At 43.1% G+C, this 17,857-nt stretch overlaps 2 protein-coding genes across 13 annotated transcripts in view; both read right to left on the reverse strand.

Annotated features, from left to right (window-relative positions):
- Positions 1–17,857, reverse strand: part of LOC118395375 (SLAM family member 5-like) — a 261,843-nt gene that overhangs the window by 80,239 nt on the left and 163,747 nt on the right. The window lies entirely within an intron of this gene.
- The window catches only part of LOC118395382 (hepatocyte cell adhesion molecule-like), a 32,444-nt gene that overhangs the window by 3,369 nt on the left and 11,218 nt on the right, over positions 1–17,857 (reverse strand). The window contains exons 2-5 of one of the 7 annotated variants that reach the window (XR_008065535.1): positions 5,102–5,419; positions 4,280–4,391; positions 4,028–4,084; positions 410–480 (exon numbers count right to left, since the gene is read on the reverse strand). Coding sequence is in view for 3 of the 7 variants with exons in the window: in XM_052464442.1 (XP_052320402.1) it covers positions 410–480; positions 4,028–4,147; positions 4,280–4,558; positions 5,102–5,419 (788 nt within the window). In the remaining 4 variants the exon portion in view is untranslated. Of the gene's footprint in view, positions 1–409; positions 481–4,027; positions 4,148–4,279; positions 4,559–5,101; positions 5,420–17,857 lie in introns of all 7 variants that reach the window. The other 6 variants (XR_008065534.1, XR_008065533.1, XR_008065532.1 and 3 more) reach the window with 6 other exon arrangements.

The following is a 17,857-nucleotide window of genomic DNA, read 5'->3' on the forward strand; positions in this document are numbered from 1 at the left end:
AGGGGGGTAGGAAAGAATAAAGGATCATATGTTTTGTCATCAGATACTTTGTACCAAATGAAAGAAACAAGACTGATGCTCTCTTGTCTATTCTCATTGTTCTGCAGTAAATAACTCAGTCAACACATCTAGAACCATTCCTAAATCTAGTGGGAGGAACCATGAAGCCAAGCATAAAAATCAACAGACTTGACAAATACTGTAAAATACACAGGAAGTTCAAAGGTATTACTCTTCTAATTGTCCAACATAAACATTTCATATGGGCAAAACTGGTTGCAGTGACATCAGGCCGGTTATCAAACTCAGGTGGTCTGTGCAACTCAATACCACATGAACCCACTGACACAGAGATAAAGCCAACAGTTTACATCTCCTATGTTTATCAGCCTGTAGAATTATTACTAACCTGGTTTTCTGCTGGTATAATGTGAGTTATCTCTGCATACTGAACGTCATCTTGCTCTCTTTCAGGTGAATCTATAAAGGCAAAATAAAGTAAATGAAATATACAGTGTGGGTGGGAGTAACTGACAGATATGCACAAATGCTCATCCCCAAGACAGGTTCTACAAACACTAAGGACTCATGTTACTATTGTAGCGGCATTCGTCTTCCTCTGACGAGGAGTGTGAGAGATCGGACCAGTAACTGACAGTTAGACTTACAGGTTATGTCGTTGTCTTTTGTTTGAATTGTTTACGTGTCCGCTGTGCGGGGGAAATGATAATACAAGCGGAACTACGTAGCTAATACTGTTGTAACGGGGATCCTTATTGTAGCAACACACTTTTGGAGGGAAGGCAATCCTGCGCTGCGTTAGCTAAATTTTCATGTCATCGGGTGTAGTTCATAAAGGTTGAAGAGTGTATGTTAGGATGAAGTGTGAATTCATGCCAGGAATAATTACGTGTGAAGTTTGATTTCCTCCCTTCTGTAATAAGCAGCCAATGAGGTATTTTTCCTTTATTAATGTGTTTAATCTGAACCCGTTATAAAGCCGGTTAAACTGTTATGTATGTAAGCACTTCAGAGTTATACCAAGCTAATAAGTCACTCGTAAGATAAGGTTGTAAGAGTGTGCTTAACTGTATTTTTCATTTACTTTATAGTTCTCACGGAAGGTGAAAATTCTGATTAAAACTACAGAATAAAGCCGCCAGTTAAAATCAAGGAACGGTTGTGCTCGTGGTTACTGAAGGGAGCTACAGGACCAATACGCAGCGTGTTCATGGTATTTAATAGATCGGAACACTTAATGACAAAAAACAACAAGAGAACAAAAAAAACGAAACAGTTCTGTCTGGTGCAGACACACTAAACAGATAATAATCACCCACAAGACACAATTGGATACCTTTTTCATGGTATCCAATTGTTAGTAGCTACTATCTTGTCTCATTGCTACAACTCCCGTACGTGCTCGGGAGAGACGAAGGTTGAAAGTAATGCGTCCTCTGATACACAACCCAACCAAGCCGCACTGCTTCTTAACACAGCGCGCATCCAACCTGGAAGCCAGCCGCACCAATGTGTCGGAGGAAACACCATGCACCTGGCAACCTTGGTTAGCGCGCACTGTACCCGGCCCGCCACAGGAGTCACTGGTGCATGATGAGACAAGGATATCCCTTCTGGCCAAACCCTCCCTAACCCGGACAACGCTAGGCCAATTGAGCGTCACCCCACAGACCTCCCAGTCATGGCCGGTTATGACAGAGCCTGGGCGCGAACCCAGAGTCTCTGGTGGCACAGCTGGCGCTGCAGTACAGCACCCTTAACCACTGTGCCACCCGGGAGGCTAAGTATGATTCTCAATCAGAGACATCAAACGACACCTGTCTCTGATTGAGAAACCATACAAGTAGAAAATATAACATAGAAAAAATAACATAGACAACCCAACTCTACTCACGCCCTGACCAACCTAACACAAAGACATAAAAAAGAAACTAAGGTCAGAACGTGACAGTACCCCCAAAGGTGCGGACTCCGGCCACCAAACTTTAACCTATAGGGGAGGGTCTGGGTGGGCGTCTGTCCGCGGTGGCGGTTCTGGCACGGGGCGTGTACCCCACTCCATCGTAGTCTTTGCCCGCTTAAGTGGCGCCTTTGGAGCAGCTACCCTCGCCGTCTCGGACTGGGGACCCTTGCAGCGGGTCCCGAATAGATGAGAGATACCGGCAGCACCGGACTCTGGAAGCGCCAGGCTGACGGGCGGCTCTGGCAGCTCCTGGCTGACGGGCGGATCTGTCAGCTCCTCTCTGACGGGCGGCTCTGGCAGCTCCTGACTGACGGGCGGCTCTGGCAGCTCCTGACTGACGGGCAGCTCTGGCAGCTCCTGACTGACGGGCGGCTCTGGCAGCTCCTGGCTGACGGGCGGCTCTGGCAGCTCCTGACTAACGGGCGGCTCTGGCAGCTCAGGACAGACGGTGGCTCTGGCAGCTCAGGACAGACGGTGGCTCTGGCAGCTCCTGACTGACGGGCGGCTCTGGCAGCTCAGGACAGATGGGCGGACCTGGAGGGAGGAGACGGAGAGAGAGCCTGGTGCGTGGGGCTGCCACAGGACCCACCAGGCTGGGGAGACCTTCAGGAGGCCTGGTGCTTGGAGGAGGCACCAGATGGACCGGGCTGTGGGGGAGCACTGGAGCCCTGGTGCGCAGCCTTGGCACCACTCCTCCCGGCTGGATCACCATTTTAGCCCGGACCATCCAGAGTGCAGGCACAGGTTGAACCGGGCTGTGGGTGAGCACTGGAGATCTGGTGCATACCACTCGCACCTCTCCCTTAGGCTCAATACCCACATTTGCCCGGCACGGGCAGAACGCAGGCATAGAACGCATTGCACCCTCCCAGTGCCTCGGAGAGACACAGCACGCGATACCCTGGGCCAAAACGGCATACCGGAGACCAAACACGCTAGGCTGGGACAACACGCCCTGGCTGGATGCCCACTCTCGCATGGCACTGGCCTATAGCCCACCGGGCTATGAGCGAGTACTGGCGACACCGTGCACTTGACCGCATAACACGGTGCCTGACCAGTACTGAGCATCTTCCGTTAAGCACGAGGAGTGGGATCAGGTCTCCAACCTGACTCTGCCACACTCCCCCCCCAAACAATTTGGGGGCTGCCTCTCGTGCCTGTCGTGCTGCCGTGCTACCTCCTCATATTGCCGCCGCTCAGCTTTTGCTGCCTCCAGCTCTGCCTTGGGGCGGTGATATTCCCCAGCCTGTGCCCAGGGTCCTTTTCCGTCCAAAATCTCCTATTATGTCCAGGAGTCCAGCTATCGCTGCTGCCCGATACCACGCTGCTTGGTCCTTGGTTGGTGGGTGATTCTGTAACAGCATTCGTCTTCCTCTGATGAGGAGTATGAAAGATCGGACCAATGCGCAGCGTCGTGAGTGTTCATGATATTTAATAGAACGGAACACTTAATGACAAAAAAACAACAAGAGAATAAAAAAAACGAAACAGTTCTGTCTGGTGCAGACACACTAAACAGATAATAATCACCCACAAAACACAGGTGGGAAAAGGCTACTAAGTATGATTCTCAATCAAACCTGCCTCTGATTGAGAACCATACTAGGCCAAACACGTAGAAAATATAACATAGAAAAATAACATAGACAACCCACCCCAACACACGCCCTGACCAACCTAACACAACGACATAAAAAAGAAACTAAGGTCAAAACGTGACAACTATGGATTCCTGTGTCTGTGCTAACTGTCGTTTTGGCACCAGAGAAGCTACAAAGTAATGATTGTCAGAGTGTGCTTGTGTGTGTGTGCCTTCTGCTTTATCAACATTTAGAGAAGTGGTCTGAGACAATGCAACTGTCTGACCAAACAGAGGAAGTGTGGAAGATACACCACTTCATTTGACCTGCATCAGGAAGTTGTTCAGGCAAACATTTCCTACATTTATAAAACACTATCAATGGTAATTAATAAAGGTTGTGCACAAGATGTTTTGACTCTGACAAGGAGAATGACCTCACCCTGTAAAAAGCTAAATACCTGCATGTGAGTGTCCGTTTCTCCTCTTCTTCAGATATATTGCAAGTCCAACAAGTCCTGAGGCAACCAGAACAAAGATTACAGCAATAATAAGACAATCTCGAGTCCTCTCATCACCATCTAAATTACAAAGAGAGAAAACAATACTTTTATTAAAACATAAAATGAGCTCTACCATACTTATTGTTTCATATAGAAGTTGGTATTGTCTGGATGTCTGCAATGTAACATTGCTACTGTACATGTGTTTACCTGTCACCTTAGAGGGATCACTCTCTATACAGGAATGTGGAACAACAGCTGTCTCCTTGCTGACTGGGTTGGCAGCCTCACATCTGTAAGAGTCTCTGTTCTGTTCATCCACCTTGAGGGGTAGAGAGAGGGTGATGTTGTGGTCAGGGCTGCTGGTCTGGTTGAGTATCTCCCCTCCTTTGTACCAGGACAGGGTCACATCTCTCCCGTTCTCCACAGAACACACAACACTACAGAAGATGTTATTATGGACCGTCACCTGAGGTTTGGACAGAACATCTCGAAGACAAATAATGAAAAAATGTGAATTAGTGAAATGGATCTTATCTTTAAATAGCAAAGAGCAGTTGGTACATTCATTTTTGGACTTAGAAATGAATGAAATGTACCCATTGATTCTTGAATAATATTTATAAATGCTTCTTGAGCTTAGAACCCATAAAAAAGTGTTACTCCGGTGTTTGTAAACAAATAAATTGTAAGCAAACACTATATATCTACACACTATAATTTTTTACATGATGGCTGATCAGTCCCTGAATCCATAGCTCGGTCTATCAATTTGAGAGTGGTTACATTTCTCCAGAAATATCCCTCAGCTTTGTACCAAACCAAAAGGTGATAGCTTTAGTATTGTTTCTACTGCTGATTGCCACTTTAATGATGTTGTAATTTACAGCACACACACACACACACACACACACACACACACACACACACACACACACACACACACACACACACACACACACACACACACACACACACACACACACACACACACACACACACACACACACACACACACACACACACACTTACAGTGCACAGTCAGCTGAAATATATGTGTCGTCTTCCGTTTATCTGTATTCTCCATAGTATAAACCCCAGAATCATCTATTTGTAGGTCTGACAAAGTGAAGAATCCAGTAACATTGTTCCAGTGAAGGCGGTTTTTAAATCTCTCCTCAAGGTTGGTATTACTTTGTTTACCAGGGTACACCTGTGCAATATTGCCAAGGTGTCCATAAAGTAAACTGCCAGAGTTCAACACCCTTTCTGGAAAATAGAAAACCGTTCCCACGAGGCCATTCACCTGCCGAGTCTCAGGTTGGGCTGAATGCTGGGCTGAGCAGAATACTGTGGAGAGGAAGAGAGACTCAATATCAACGCATTGCCTTAAATATCATAGTTATTCTCTAATAATATAGCAATGCAGCAAATTGCAGTTTTTCTTGATAAAATGTGTCCAAACAGAATTATCGTTTTCTAGACAATTAACATGCAGCCCAAAACTGAAACACGTTGGCCAAAATGACACATTTAATTTGCAAAATGCATCAAGACTCTCAAAACATTAAATACATGACACAAAATTAACTACCTCCATCAAAACATACAACTTGTTATCTAATGAAAAGTTATTTCAATAAATCGTTACACGATGGCCCAATAAATACTAATTACAACTATCAATATACTCTAACATGGTTAACCCTCTTTCATATTTCTGTGCCATTTGTTGATACTATAATTATAGTATGCACCATAAAAGACGAGTAAATGTATTATCACAGCATGGGTTGTATTATTTTTTCCTAAAATTATTTAACCAAAGATGACCAATAAAGAAAGAATGTCACTGAAGAGCATGAATATGTTGTCCTTCACAAATGCAGTGATGCTGTACAGTATATACAGAGAATCAAAATAAAATACACCAAATCACTGCAAAAACAAAGCAATGTAGAAAAGGCAACACCATTACAGTATACACTCCATTTGGTCCATTCATGGTCCTTCTGTAGCTCAGTTGGTAGAGCATGGCGCTTGTAACGCCAGGGTAGTGGGTTCGATCCCCGGGACCACCCATACGTAGAATGTATGCACACATGACTGTAAGTCGCTTTGGATAAAAGCGTCTGCTAAATGGCATATATTATTATTATATTAACATCTTTTCCCTTGCAATTCAGTGAGGAAAACATCTCCTTGCATGGCTTGACAGTCCTCTGCAGTGATATATAACCTGTTTTCTTTCTATCTAGTAGGGACATCTGGTCAAGTGGATGGTAATTATAAACGTTCCACCTCCACACATCTGAACCCCTCTTCCTCTATGGGCCCCTCTACCTCTCCTTTGTCCTTGCCCTCGGCCTCTTAATTGGTCCATTCTTGCAAACAGTAAGTCAGAGGTGAGTGATCTCTATAATGCATAAGTAAGGACTGATTGCTCAGTGAACAATTGTGTAAAGAAGTGTGCACGTGCGCAGAAGAAGTTCACATTCATGAGGGTAATTTGTATCAGCTGTCACCGAATGTTAAAACATTTTTTGACATGAGTTTTTCGTCTTTTGTAGTGAGTTGTGTTTACTGTTGTTCAAAAAAAATGGATTATCATTAGATTTTTGTGTGAAAGCAATGAGTAATGACTTACAGTTTTACAAAAAATAATACTGTTGTGCTCATTAGGTTATGATGGAGTTCCATTAAAAGTTTCATTGAAAGTGTCTTAGCCACCGGGATAAACTGTAAAGGCCTGATGTGATGGTGACAGTTCGGAAAGAAAGTATACACTCTCACAGAAAATGGTTCCAAAAGGGTTCTTTGGCTGTCCCCATAAGATAACCCTTTTTGGTTCTAGATATATATAAAAAAAGCTTTTTGGTTCCAGGTCGAACCCTTTTGGGTTCCATGTATAGCCCCCTGGGGGTAAGGGTTGTACATGGAACCCAAAAAGGGTTCTATCTGAAAACAGAAAATGTTCTTCAACGGGTCATCCTATGGGGACAGCTGAATAACCCCTTTATGTTCTGGACAGCACCTTTCAGTGTAGACACTGAAATTAAGTTCACATGGAAATAAAGACTATCTCAGCAAATTCTTATTCTGCGGTTAATGGCACAATCACTGAAATGCCATCGTTGTAAAAGAAATCACAATCATTTATTGCCTTCTTTTTTCATACCTTTATTTTGACAGTGAAATCACATTGAGACTAAAAACCTATTTTCCAAGAGAGCCCTGCATATGCACAAATTATACAAAATGTACAACCTGAACTGCCCTAGAGGCCCCAGAGCATCATGGTGCAGAGCACTGCAGATCATTTCATAAATGGGGCGCAAAAAAATGCAGATTTACTTAATTCCATAGTGATCCACGGGACCTCGAGAGTTGCGCAACCAGGGGTGGTAAAACCTTGGATCATTGTTACTCTAACTTCCGCGACGCATATAAGGCCCTGCCCCGCCCCCCTTTCGGAAAAGCTGACCACGACTCCATTTTGCTGATCCCTGCCTACAGGCAGAAGCTAAAACAAGAGGCTCCCACGCTGAGGTCTGTCCAACGCTGGTCAGACCAAACTGACTCCACACTCCAAGACTCAGATGCGTCAGATGGAAATATTGACGAATACGCTGATTCGGTGTGCGAGTTCATTAGAACGTGCGTCGAAGATGTCGTTCCCATAGCAACGATAAAAACATTCCCTAACCAGAAACCGTGGATTGATGGCAGCATTCGCGTGAAACTGAAAGCGCAAACCACTGCTTTTAATCAGGGCAAGGTGTCTGGTAACATGTCCGAATATAAACAATGCAGCTATTCCCTCCGCAAGGCTATTAAACAAGCTAAGCGTCAGTACAGAGACAAAGTGGAATCTCAATTCAATGGCTCAGACACAAGAGGCATGTGGCAGGGTCTACAGTCAATCACGAACTACAAGAAGAAACCCAGCCCAGTCACGGACCAGGATGTCTTGCTCCCAGGCAGACTAAATAACTTTTTTGCCCGCTTTGAGGACAATACAGTGCCACTGACACGGCCTGCAACGAAAACATGCGGTCTCTCCTTCACTGCAGCCGAGGTGAGTAAGACATTTAAACGTGTTAACCCTCGCAAGGCTGCAGGCCCAGACGGCATCCCCAGCCGCGCCCTCAGAGCATGCGCAGACCAGCTGGCCGGTGTGTTTACGGACATATTCAATCAATCCCTATACCAGTCTGCTGTTCCCACATGCTTCAAGAGGGCCACCATTGTTCCTGTTCCCAAGAAAGCTAAGGTAACTGAGCTAAACGACTACCGCCCTGTAGCACTCACTTCCGTCATCATGAAGTTCTTTGAGAGACTAGTCAAGGACCATATCACCTCCACCCTACCTGACACCCTAGACCCACTCCAATTTGCTTACCGCCCAAATAGGTCCACAGACGATGCAATCTCAACCACACTGCACACTGCCCTAACCCACCTGGACAAGAGGAATACCTATGTGAGAATGCTGTTCATCGACTACAGCTCGGCATTCAACACCATAGTACCCTCCAAACTCGTCATCAAGCTCGAGACCCTGGGTCTCGACCCCGCCCTGTGCAACTGGGTACTGGACTTCCTGACGGGCCGCCCCCAGGTGGTGAGGGTAGGCAACAACATCTCCTCCCCGCTGATCCTCAACACGGGGGCCCCACAAGGGTGCGTTCTGAGCCCTCTCCTGTACTCCCTGTTCACCCACGACTGCGTGGCCACGCACGCCTCCAACTCAATCATCAAGTTTGCGGACGACACAACAGTGGTAGGCTTGATTACCAACAACGACGAGACGGCCTACAGGGAGGAGGTGAGGGCCCTCGGAGTGTGGTGTCAGGAAAATAACCTCACACTCAACGTCAACAAAACTAAGGAGATTATTGTGGACTTCAGGAAACAGCAGAGGGAACACCCCCCTATCCACATCGATGGAACAGTAGTGGAGAGGGTAGCAAGTTTTAAGTTCCTCGGCATACACATCACAGACAAACTGAATTGGTCCACTCACACTGACAGCGTCGTGAAGAAGGCGCAGCAGCGCCTCTTCAACCTCAGGAGGCTGAAGAAATTCGGCTTGTCACCAAAAGCACTCACAAACTTCTACAGATGCACAATCGAGAGCATCCTGGCGGGCTGTATCACCGCCTGGTACGGCAACTGCTCCGCTCTCAACCGTAAGGCTCTCCAGAGGGTAGTGAGGACTGCACAACGTATCATTGGGGGCAAACTACCTGCCCCCCAGGACACTTACACCACCCGATGTTACAGGAAGGCCATAAAGATCATCAAGGACATCAACCACCCGAACCACTGCCTGTTCACCCCGCTATCATCCAGAAGGCGAGGTCAGTACAGGTGCATCAAAGCTGGGACAGAGAGACTGAAAAACAGCTTCTATCTCAAGGCCATCAGACTGTTAAACAGCCACCACTAACATTGAGTGGCTGCTGCCAACACACTGTCATTGACACTGACCCAACTCCAGCCACTTTAATAATAGGAATTGATGGGAAATGATATAAATATATCACTAGCCACTTTAAACAATGCTACCTTATATAATGTTACTTACCCTACATTATTCATCTCATATGCATACGTATATACTGTACTCTACATCATCGACTGCATCCTTATGTAATACATGTATCACTAGCCACTTTAACTATGTCACTTTGTTTACTTTGTCTACACACTCATCTCATATGTATATACTGTACTCGATACCATCTACTGTATGCTGCTCTGTACCATCACTCATTCATATATCCTTATGTACATATTCCTTATCCCCTTACGCTGGGTATAAGACAGTAGTTTTGGAATTGTTAGTTAGATTACTTGTTAGTTATCACTGCATTGTCGGAACTAGAAGCACAAGCATTTCGCTACACTCGCATTAACATCTGCTAACCATGTGTATGTGACAAATAAAATTTAATTTGATTTGATTTGATTTGATTTAGCCATCCCTGTGTTCGGGTCTGGTACTCTTATGTCTGTAATTTAAAAATGAAAATGGGGCCCACCAAAACGTAGCGCCAGTAACATGGGTCATATCTTTTGAACAGTAAGAGCTAGAACCAAGACATTTTCTCTCAGGATAAGATTGAGACTTGGCTCCACCGAAACTGGCTATGAAATGCAGTTGGGAAAGTGAGAGGAATGAGCAAAACTAGAAACTCCTACTGCTATACACGAGCAATTTACTGCTGTACAGAAGGAAGAGAAAAACAGATGTAGACTGTGGCATCACTATTTAAATCAATGCTGCTATTGTTTTTAATTTTGTAAAGCACCTTGTGCAGAGACAATTTAGGGATGTGTCGTTTTAGTAAACTGAAATGAAAAATATTTACGGTTAATTGCCACTGAAAAATATTTGGAATGTTTGGAAATATTTTAGTCACTATTTTAGCTGACAAAATTAACACTGATCCAAACAATTGACCACTTAATAAAATACTTGAAAGTACTATTTAAGAAGTAAGACGTTTGTTTGGGTAACTGTACTTTACTTGATTATTTATATTTTTGACAACTTTTCCTTTTACTTCACTACATTCCTAAAGAAAAAAATAAATATATACTTTTTACCCCATACATTGTCTCTGACACCCAAAAGTACTATTTTTACATTTTGAATGCTTAGCAGGACAGGACAATGATAACATTTACACACTTACCAAGAGAACATCCCTGGTCATCCCTACTGCCTCTGATCTGATGACTCACTGAACACATGTTTAGTTTGTAAATGATGTCTGAGTGTTGGGGCATTCCCCTTGCTATCCGTACATTTAAAATAAACAAGAAAATGATGCCGTCTGGTTTGCTTAATTTAAGAAATTTGATTTTACTTTTGATACTTAAGTATATTTCAAATTAAATACTTTTCTACTTTTACTCAAGTAGTATTTTACTGGGTGACTTTCACTTTTACCTGAGTCATTTTCTGTTAAGGTTTAATTACTTTTACTCAAGTACTGCTTAATATACATCCAGTGATGCTGCCGAGATGGTGATCTACTGGCTCTTGTTCCGCTAGACCATGGTGCCTGACTGATGGCTCTGAACATTAAGGCCTGCTCGCCTCCCTATGAGGAAGTACAGTAGCCCAGTTGTTCGCTGCTCTGGCTCCCCAGCAAGCAAAGAGTCAATCACCACCTTCCGGAGACACCTGAAACCCCAGTACCTGATTAAAGAAATTCAAAAGATTAAATGCACTATTGTAAAGTGGCTGTTCCACTGGACATGGTTCACCAATTTGACTAAAAATACTTAAATGTAATGAAATGTAATGGTGCTATGTCTTGTTCATGACTGATGAACATTAAGATTAGATTTCGTCAGAACATGACAGTATTAGTTCAACTATAACATAAAAAATACTTTCAATGAAACATTATAACGGTCAGAACATACAGTAGTCCTATAACATAATAGAGAAACACATTAATCAGGACAAAAGAGGACAAAAGATATTTGCATTACTTATTACAGCAACATATAACTTCAGAACTGGACGAAATATATTTTGTACAGACTAAAGGCAGTATGATTTTGTTTATATTGTTAGGGACAGATACAATGTATACAGTGCTCTCCACTAATTTTGGCACCGTTGGCAAATATGAGCAAAATGGGCAGTGATAAAACGTCTTTATTGTTTATCCTCTTGGTCTTTCATTTTAAAAAATCACACAAATCCAACCTTTAATTAAAGTAGAATAATTGAAAGAAATAATACATTCGTATCATAAAACATTTTTTTTCTTCTCAAATATAGAGTACCAGTCAAAAGTTTGGACATACCTAGTCATTCAAGGGTTTTTCTAGATGACTAACTCATGAAGCTGGTTGAGAGAATGCCAACAGTGTGCAAAGCTGTCATCAAGGCAAAGGGTGGCTACTTAGAAGAATCTAAAGTATAAAATATATGTAGATTTGTTTAACCCTTTTTTGGTTACTACATGATTCCATATGTGTTATTTCATAGTTTTGATGTGTGTTATTTCATAGTTTTCACTATTATTCTATAAATGGGCATATTCAACCTTTGAACTATGTTATTTTAACCATTTCCTGATTTGTGCAGCCCAGCAACATTTTGTTGCACAACATTAGTGTATTATCGGGTCTTTCCCATAGCGATGGGTAAATATGGGAACTCGGCCTGTATGTCACCTCCTATTTATACCCCAGTGAAACAGGAAGTCATGGCTTACCACTTAAGCATTCCTAATAACTCAGGTGAACTTAAACACGTAAAATATGAATGGGAATATACTTCAGTTAGATTTACTCATAAGAATTTCTAGGGGTGCTTCATTGCCTGTATCCGCTACGGATCCGCAGTCAAACGACCTCCCCTCATCACTGTCAAACGCTCCCTAAAACACTAATCGACCTGGCCTGGGTATCCTGGAAGGACATTGACCTCATCCCGTCAGTTGAGGATGACTGGTCATTCTTTAAAAGTAACTTCCTCAACATTTTAGATAAGCATGCTCCGTTCAAAAAATGCAGAACTAAGAACAGATATAGCCCTTGGTTCACTCCAGACCTGACTGCCCTCGACCAGCACAAAAACATCCTGTGGCGGACTGCAATAGCATTGAATAGTCCCCGCGATATGCAACTGTTCAGGGAAGTCAGGAACCAATACATGCAGTCAGTCAGGAAAGCTAAGGCCAGCTTCTTCAGGCAGAAATTTGCATCCTGTAGCTCCAACTCCAAAAAGTTCTGGGACACTGTGAAGTCCATGGAGAACAAGAGCACCTCCTCCCAGCTGCCCACTGCACTGAGGCTAGGTAACACGGTCACCACCGATAAATCCATGATTATCGAAAACTTCAACGAGCATTATTCAACGGCTGGCCATGCCTTCCGCCTGGCTACTCCAACCTTGGCCAACAGCTCCGCCCCCCGCAGCTACTCGCCCAAGCCTCTCCAGGTTCTGCTTTACTCAAATCCAGATAGCAGATGTTCTGAAAGAGCTGCAAAACCTGGACCCGTACAAATCAGCTGGGCTTGACAATCTGGACCCTCTATTTCTGAAACTATCCGCCGCCATTGTCGCAACCCCTATTACCAGCCTGTTCAACCTCTCTTTCATATCGTCTGAGAGATCCCCAAGGATTGAAAGCTGCCGCAGTCATCCCCCTCTTCAAAGGGGAGACACCCTGGACCCAAACTGTTACAGACCTATATCCATCCTGCCCTGCCTATCTAAGGTCTTCGAAAGCCAAGTCAACAAACAGGTCACTGACCATCTCGAATCCCACCGTACCTTCTCCGCTGTGCAATCTGGTTTCCGAGCCGGTCACAGGTGCACCTCAGCCATGCTCAAGGTACTAAATGATATCATAACCGCCATCGATAAAAGACAGTACTGTGCAGCCGTCTTCATCGACCTTGCCAAGGCTTTCGACTCTGTCAATCACCACATTCTTATCGGCAGACTCAGAAGCCTCGGTTTTTCTGATGACTGCCTTGCCTGGTTCACCAACTACTTTGCAGACAGAGTTCAGTGTGTCAAATCGGAGGGCATGCTGTCCGGTCCTCTGGCAGTCTCTATGGGGATGCCACAGGGTTCAATTCTCGGGCCGACTCTTTTCTCTGTATATATCAATGATGTTGCTCTTGCTGCGGGCGATTCCCTGATCCACCTCTACGCAGACGACACCATTCTGTATACTTCCGGCCCGTCCTTGGACACTGTGCTATCTAACCTCCAAACGAACTTCAATGCCATACAACACTCCTTCCGTGGCCTCCAACTGCTCTTAAACGCTAGTAAAACCAAATGCATGCTTTTCAACCGTTCGCTGCCTGCACCCGCACGCCCGACTAGCATCACCACCCTGGATGGTTCTGACCTAGAATATGTGAACATCTATAAGTACCTAGGTGTCTGGCTAGACTGTAAACTCGCCTTCCAGACTCATATCAAACATCTCCAATCGAAAATCAAATCTCCAGAGTCAAATCTAGAGCTTTCTATTCCGCAACAAAGCCTCCTTCACTCACGCCACCAAACTTACCCTAGTAAAACTGACTATCCTACCGATCCTCGACTTCGGCGATGTCATCTACAAAATAGCTTCCAACACTCTACTCAGCAAACTGGATGCAGTTTATCACAGTGCCATCCGTTTTGTCACTAAAGCACCTTATACCACCCACCACTGCGACCTGTATGCTCTAGTCGGCTGGCCCTCGCTACATATTCGTCGCCAGACCCACTGGCTCCAGGTCATCTACAAGTCCATGCTAGGTAATGCTCCGCCTTATCTCAGTTCACTGGTCACGATGACAACACCCACCCATAGCACGCGCTCCAGCAGGTGTATCTCACTGATCATCCCTAAAACCAACACCTTATTTGGCCGCCTTTCGTTCCAGTTCTCTGCTGCCTGTGACTGGAACGAATTGCAAAAATCGCTGAAGTTGGAGACTTTTATCTCCCTCACCAACTTCAAACATCTGCTATCTGAGCAGCTAACCGATAGCTGCAGCTGTACATAGTCTACCGGTAAATAGCCCACCCAATTTTACCTACCTCATCCCCATACTGTTTTTATTTATTTTATTTTATGCTCTTTTGCACACCAATATCTCTCTACCTGTACATGACCATCTGATCATTTATCACTCCAGGGTTAATCTGCAAAATTGTAATTATTCGCCTACCTCCTCATGCCTTTTGCACACAATGTATATAGACTCTCTTTTTTTCTACTGTGTTATTGACTTGTTAATTGTTTACTCCATGTGTAACTCTGTGTTGTCTGTTCACACTGCTGTGCTTTATCTTGGCCAGGTCGCAGTTGCAAATGAGAACTTGTTCTCAACTAGCCTACCTGGTTAAATAAAGGTGAAATAAAAAAAATAAAAAAATAAAAAAATTGTGGGACATGTTTTCAGAGAGAAATATTTATCACATTTATTATACATTTTTTCTCTGAATAATTTTACTGATTTTTGTGAACATTTTGAATGAAAGACCATAAGGATAAACAGCAACAACAAAACAATTCACAGCCTGTTTTGCTCATATTTACCAAGGGTTCCAATATTAGTGGAGGGCACTGTATACCGAAGTAAATGCTATGATGTACCATTAGCTAGAGCTAGGCAAAAGTTGGCAAACGTTAGCTTGCTAGCTCACTAACTTTAGCTATTATTTTTGACTCAATCACACTAGACCCGAATCAAATAATGAAACAAGCGGCCAAACTATTAAAGAGATATATATTCCGACGTAATGTGAGTTTTTATTAGTCAGTATAGCAATGTAACGTTATTGATCTGTCAGTTTCCCCAGCTAACTCCCTACTTTTCACACTGACACGGTATTAACAGCTCTACAGGCTTCACTGTCATGGTGCACAGTCAGTACACAACACTATGCTCATCATGTCTTAGCAGGATGAGATGGTGACAGGTGTCCCAGCAGGGTCAGACAGCCAGGTAAGATCTGTCTATGGAGCTCATGTGAATTTTGCAATATATTATAACAATCAGTGAATGGGTACAAAGTTCCATCTTGAGTTGATGGGTAGGCTACTGTCTGTGATCTGGGAATAATGGTACTTTCAATTATTGAACCATTGATTGTTTTCTTGGATAATATAATGTATAAATGCACACCAAGGTAATTCTTTGTCATGCCTCATCTGAGCAGAATCAGATGGTGACAAGGGGACTCAGCAGGGTCAGGCAGTCAGGGAAGACCATTCTGATACTGCGCAGAGGGGAACTTTTGCAGATACAACACGTTTATCTCTCAGTGCAGCAAACACTGGACAGGCAAGAAGCTTCAAGATAAAAATGATTTTAAAGCAATCAGACAAACCTCTAAAGTTGATTTCCAAACTGTATCATGGGTTGATAGTGGCTTTTCCCGATGACACAAAACATGTCAAATAAAAATGTGTGGAAGACCAGGGAGACACTATTGATGATGATGAATGGATACAGATATGCTCAGTCGTGTTCATATAATCTCAGACATACATGACTGCAGTTTAAGATCATCCATAGAATGTACTACAGTGGAAAGAAAAAAGTATGTGAACCCTTTGGAATTACCTGGAGTCTAATTCACAACAATACACAAACACAGTCTGCTTAAATGAAGGATCAACGACATACCCAAATCTAACTGCCTGTAACTCAGGCCGTGATGCAAGGATATGCATATTCTTGGTACCATTTGAAAGGAAAAACTTCAAAGTTTGTGGAAATGTGAAACGAATGTAGGAGAATATAACACAATAGATCTGGTAAAAGATAATACGTTAAAAAAAAACGTTCCTTTGTATTTTTTTGTACAATCATCTTTGAAATGCAAGAAAAAGGACATGATGTATTATTCCAGCCCAGCTGCAATTTAGAATTTGGCCACTAGATTGCGCAGTGTATGTGCAACGTTATAGACTGATCCAATGAACCATTGCATTTCTGTTAAAATAATTGTATCAAGACATCCCAAATGTGCGTAATTTGTTTATTAATAACTTTTCATGATCAAAACAGTAATCCAGATAATTCCAAAGGGTTCACATACATTTTCTTGCCACTGTATATGCAAGTTAAACTGAATATCATGCATTCAGAAATTGCATTATTATGCTGGAGGTGTAAAGCACAAAAGGGGGCATATTTGAACATGTTATTGTCTTGTGAAGGGTGGATGAATTCTGGCAAAGAGTATGTTCTTTTATCTCAGCATGTCCACATATAGTTATCAGAAGAAACTGTGTAACCTAGCATTTATAGCGGCTAAGAAATGCATTGCCATTAATTGGAAGGTTGGTTATCCTCCCACAATGTCACAACGGATGGCAGAAATGTCAAGTTATGTATCACTAGATTTGATTTATTACACAATTAAGGGTATACTGTGCAACTTTCATAAGGTCTGTATTCCTTATATGGAATACTGTATGATAAATGGAGTCTGTATTGAAAGCATGCCCACGTCAAGGGAGATACCCATTTAGGCAATCCTTAGCTGCCGGGCTGCTCAGTCTTGGCCCTTGGGGTCACTCTGACCTTGGCCTATCACACCTGAAACCAATAATGAATGGTTGTAATCTTAATGAAGGTAAAACAAAAAAAAAGACATTCTTGAACATGGGGTGAGACATTCTTACTAATCTGCTGGAGAACCAGTTTGGATTTAAGTGTAACTTTTGTATGACTAAAGCCTTTAGGGAGAGGTACAACGGTTTCATTTTTAACCATTTCTGCCCTCTGAATTCATATCCATAATATAAATAGGCCCGTTTAATCTTGTCTGGCTTGCCGTTTCAAATCAAATGGCATATTCTTTCTTTCATCTAATTAAAAAAACAATTCGCTAGGTGTAGACAAGGTCGTAAGCAAGTAGGTAAACTGCGATATGACTGAAGAGTTAATCAGCGTGAGAATGTCCACTTCACCGTCATACCATTTTATTGGTAAACTACACGGTAATGCAAAAGTTGTCTTCTTTTGTGATCTAATATGTAATACAGTACATTTATCATAATTTGGTTCTAATCCAGAGAGGTTAGATTATCTATGAGGCTGTGGAGAGATCCGAATCATCAGCATTCAAGTTTTTAAGCTGTGGATTTCTAGGCCCTTGATATTATTGTCAGATCTGATTTTAATAGCTAACATTTCGATGGCCATAATAAATAGATATGCTGATGGTGGACAACCTTGTTTTTCTCCTCTTGACAGTTTACGTGTTTCTGAGAAGTAGCCATTATTGAC

Source organism: Oncorhynchus keta, chromosome 16, assembly GCF_023373465.1.
Source record: "Oncorhynchus keta strain PuntledgeMale-10-30-2019 chromosome 16, Oket_V2, whole genome shotgun sequence".
NCBI lineage: Eukaryota > Metazoa > Chordata > Actinopteri > Salmoniformes > Salmonidae > Oncorhynchus > Oncorhynchus keta.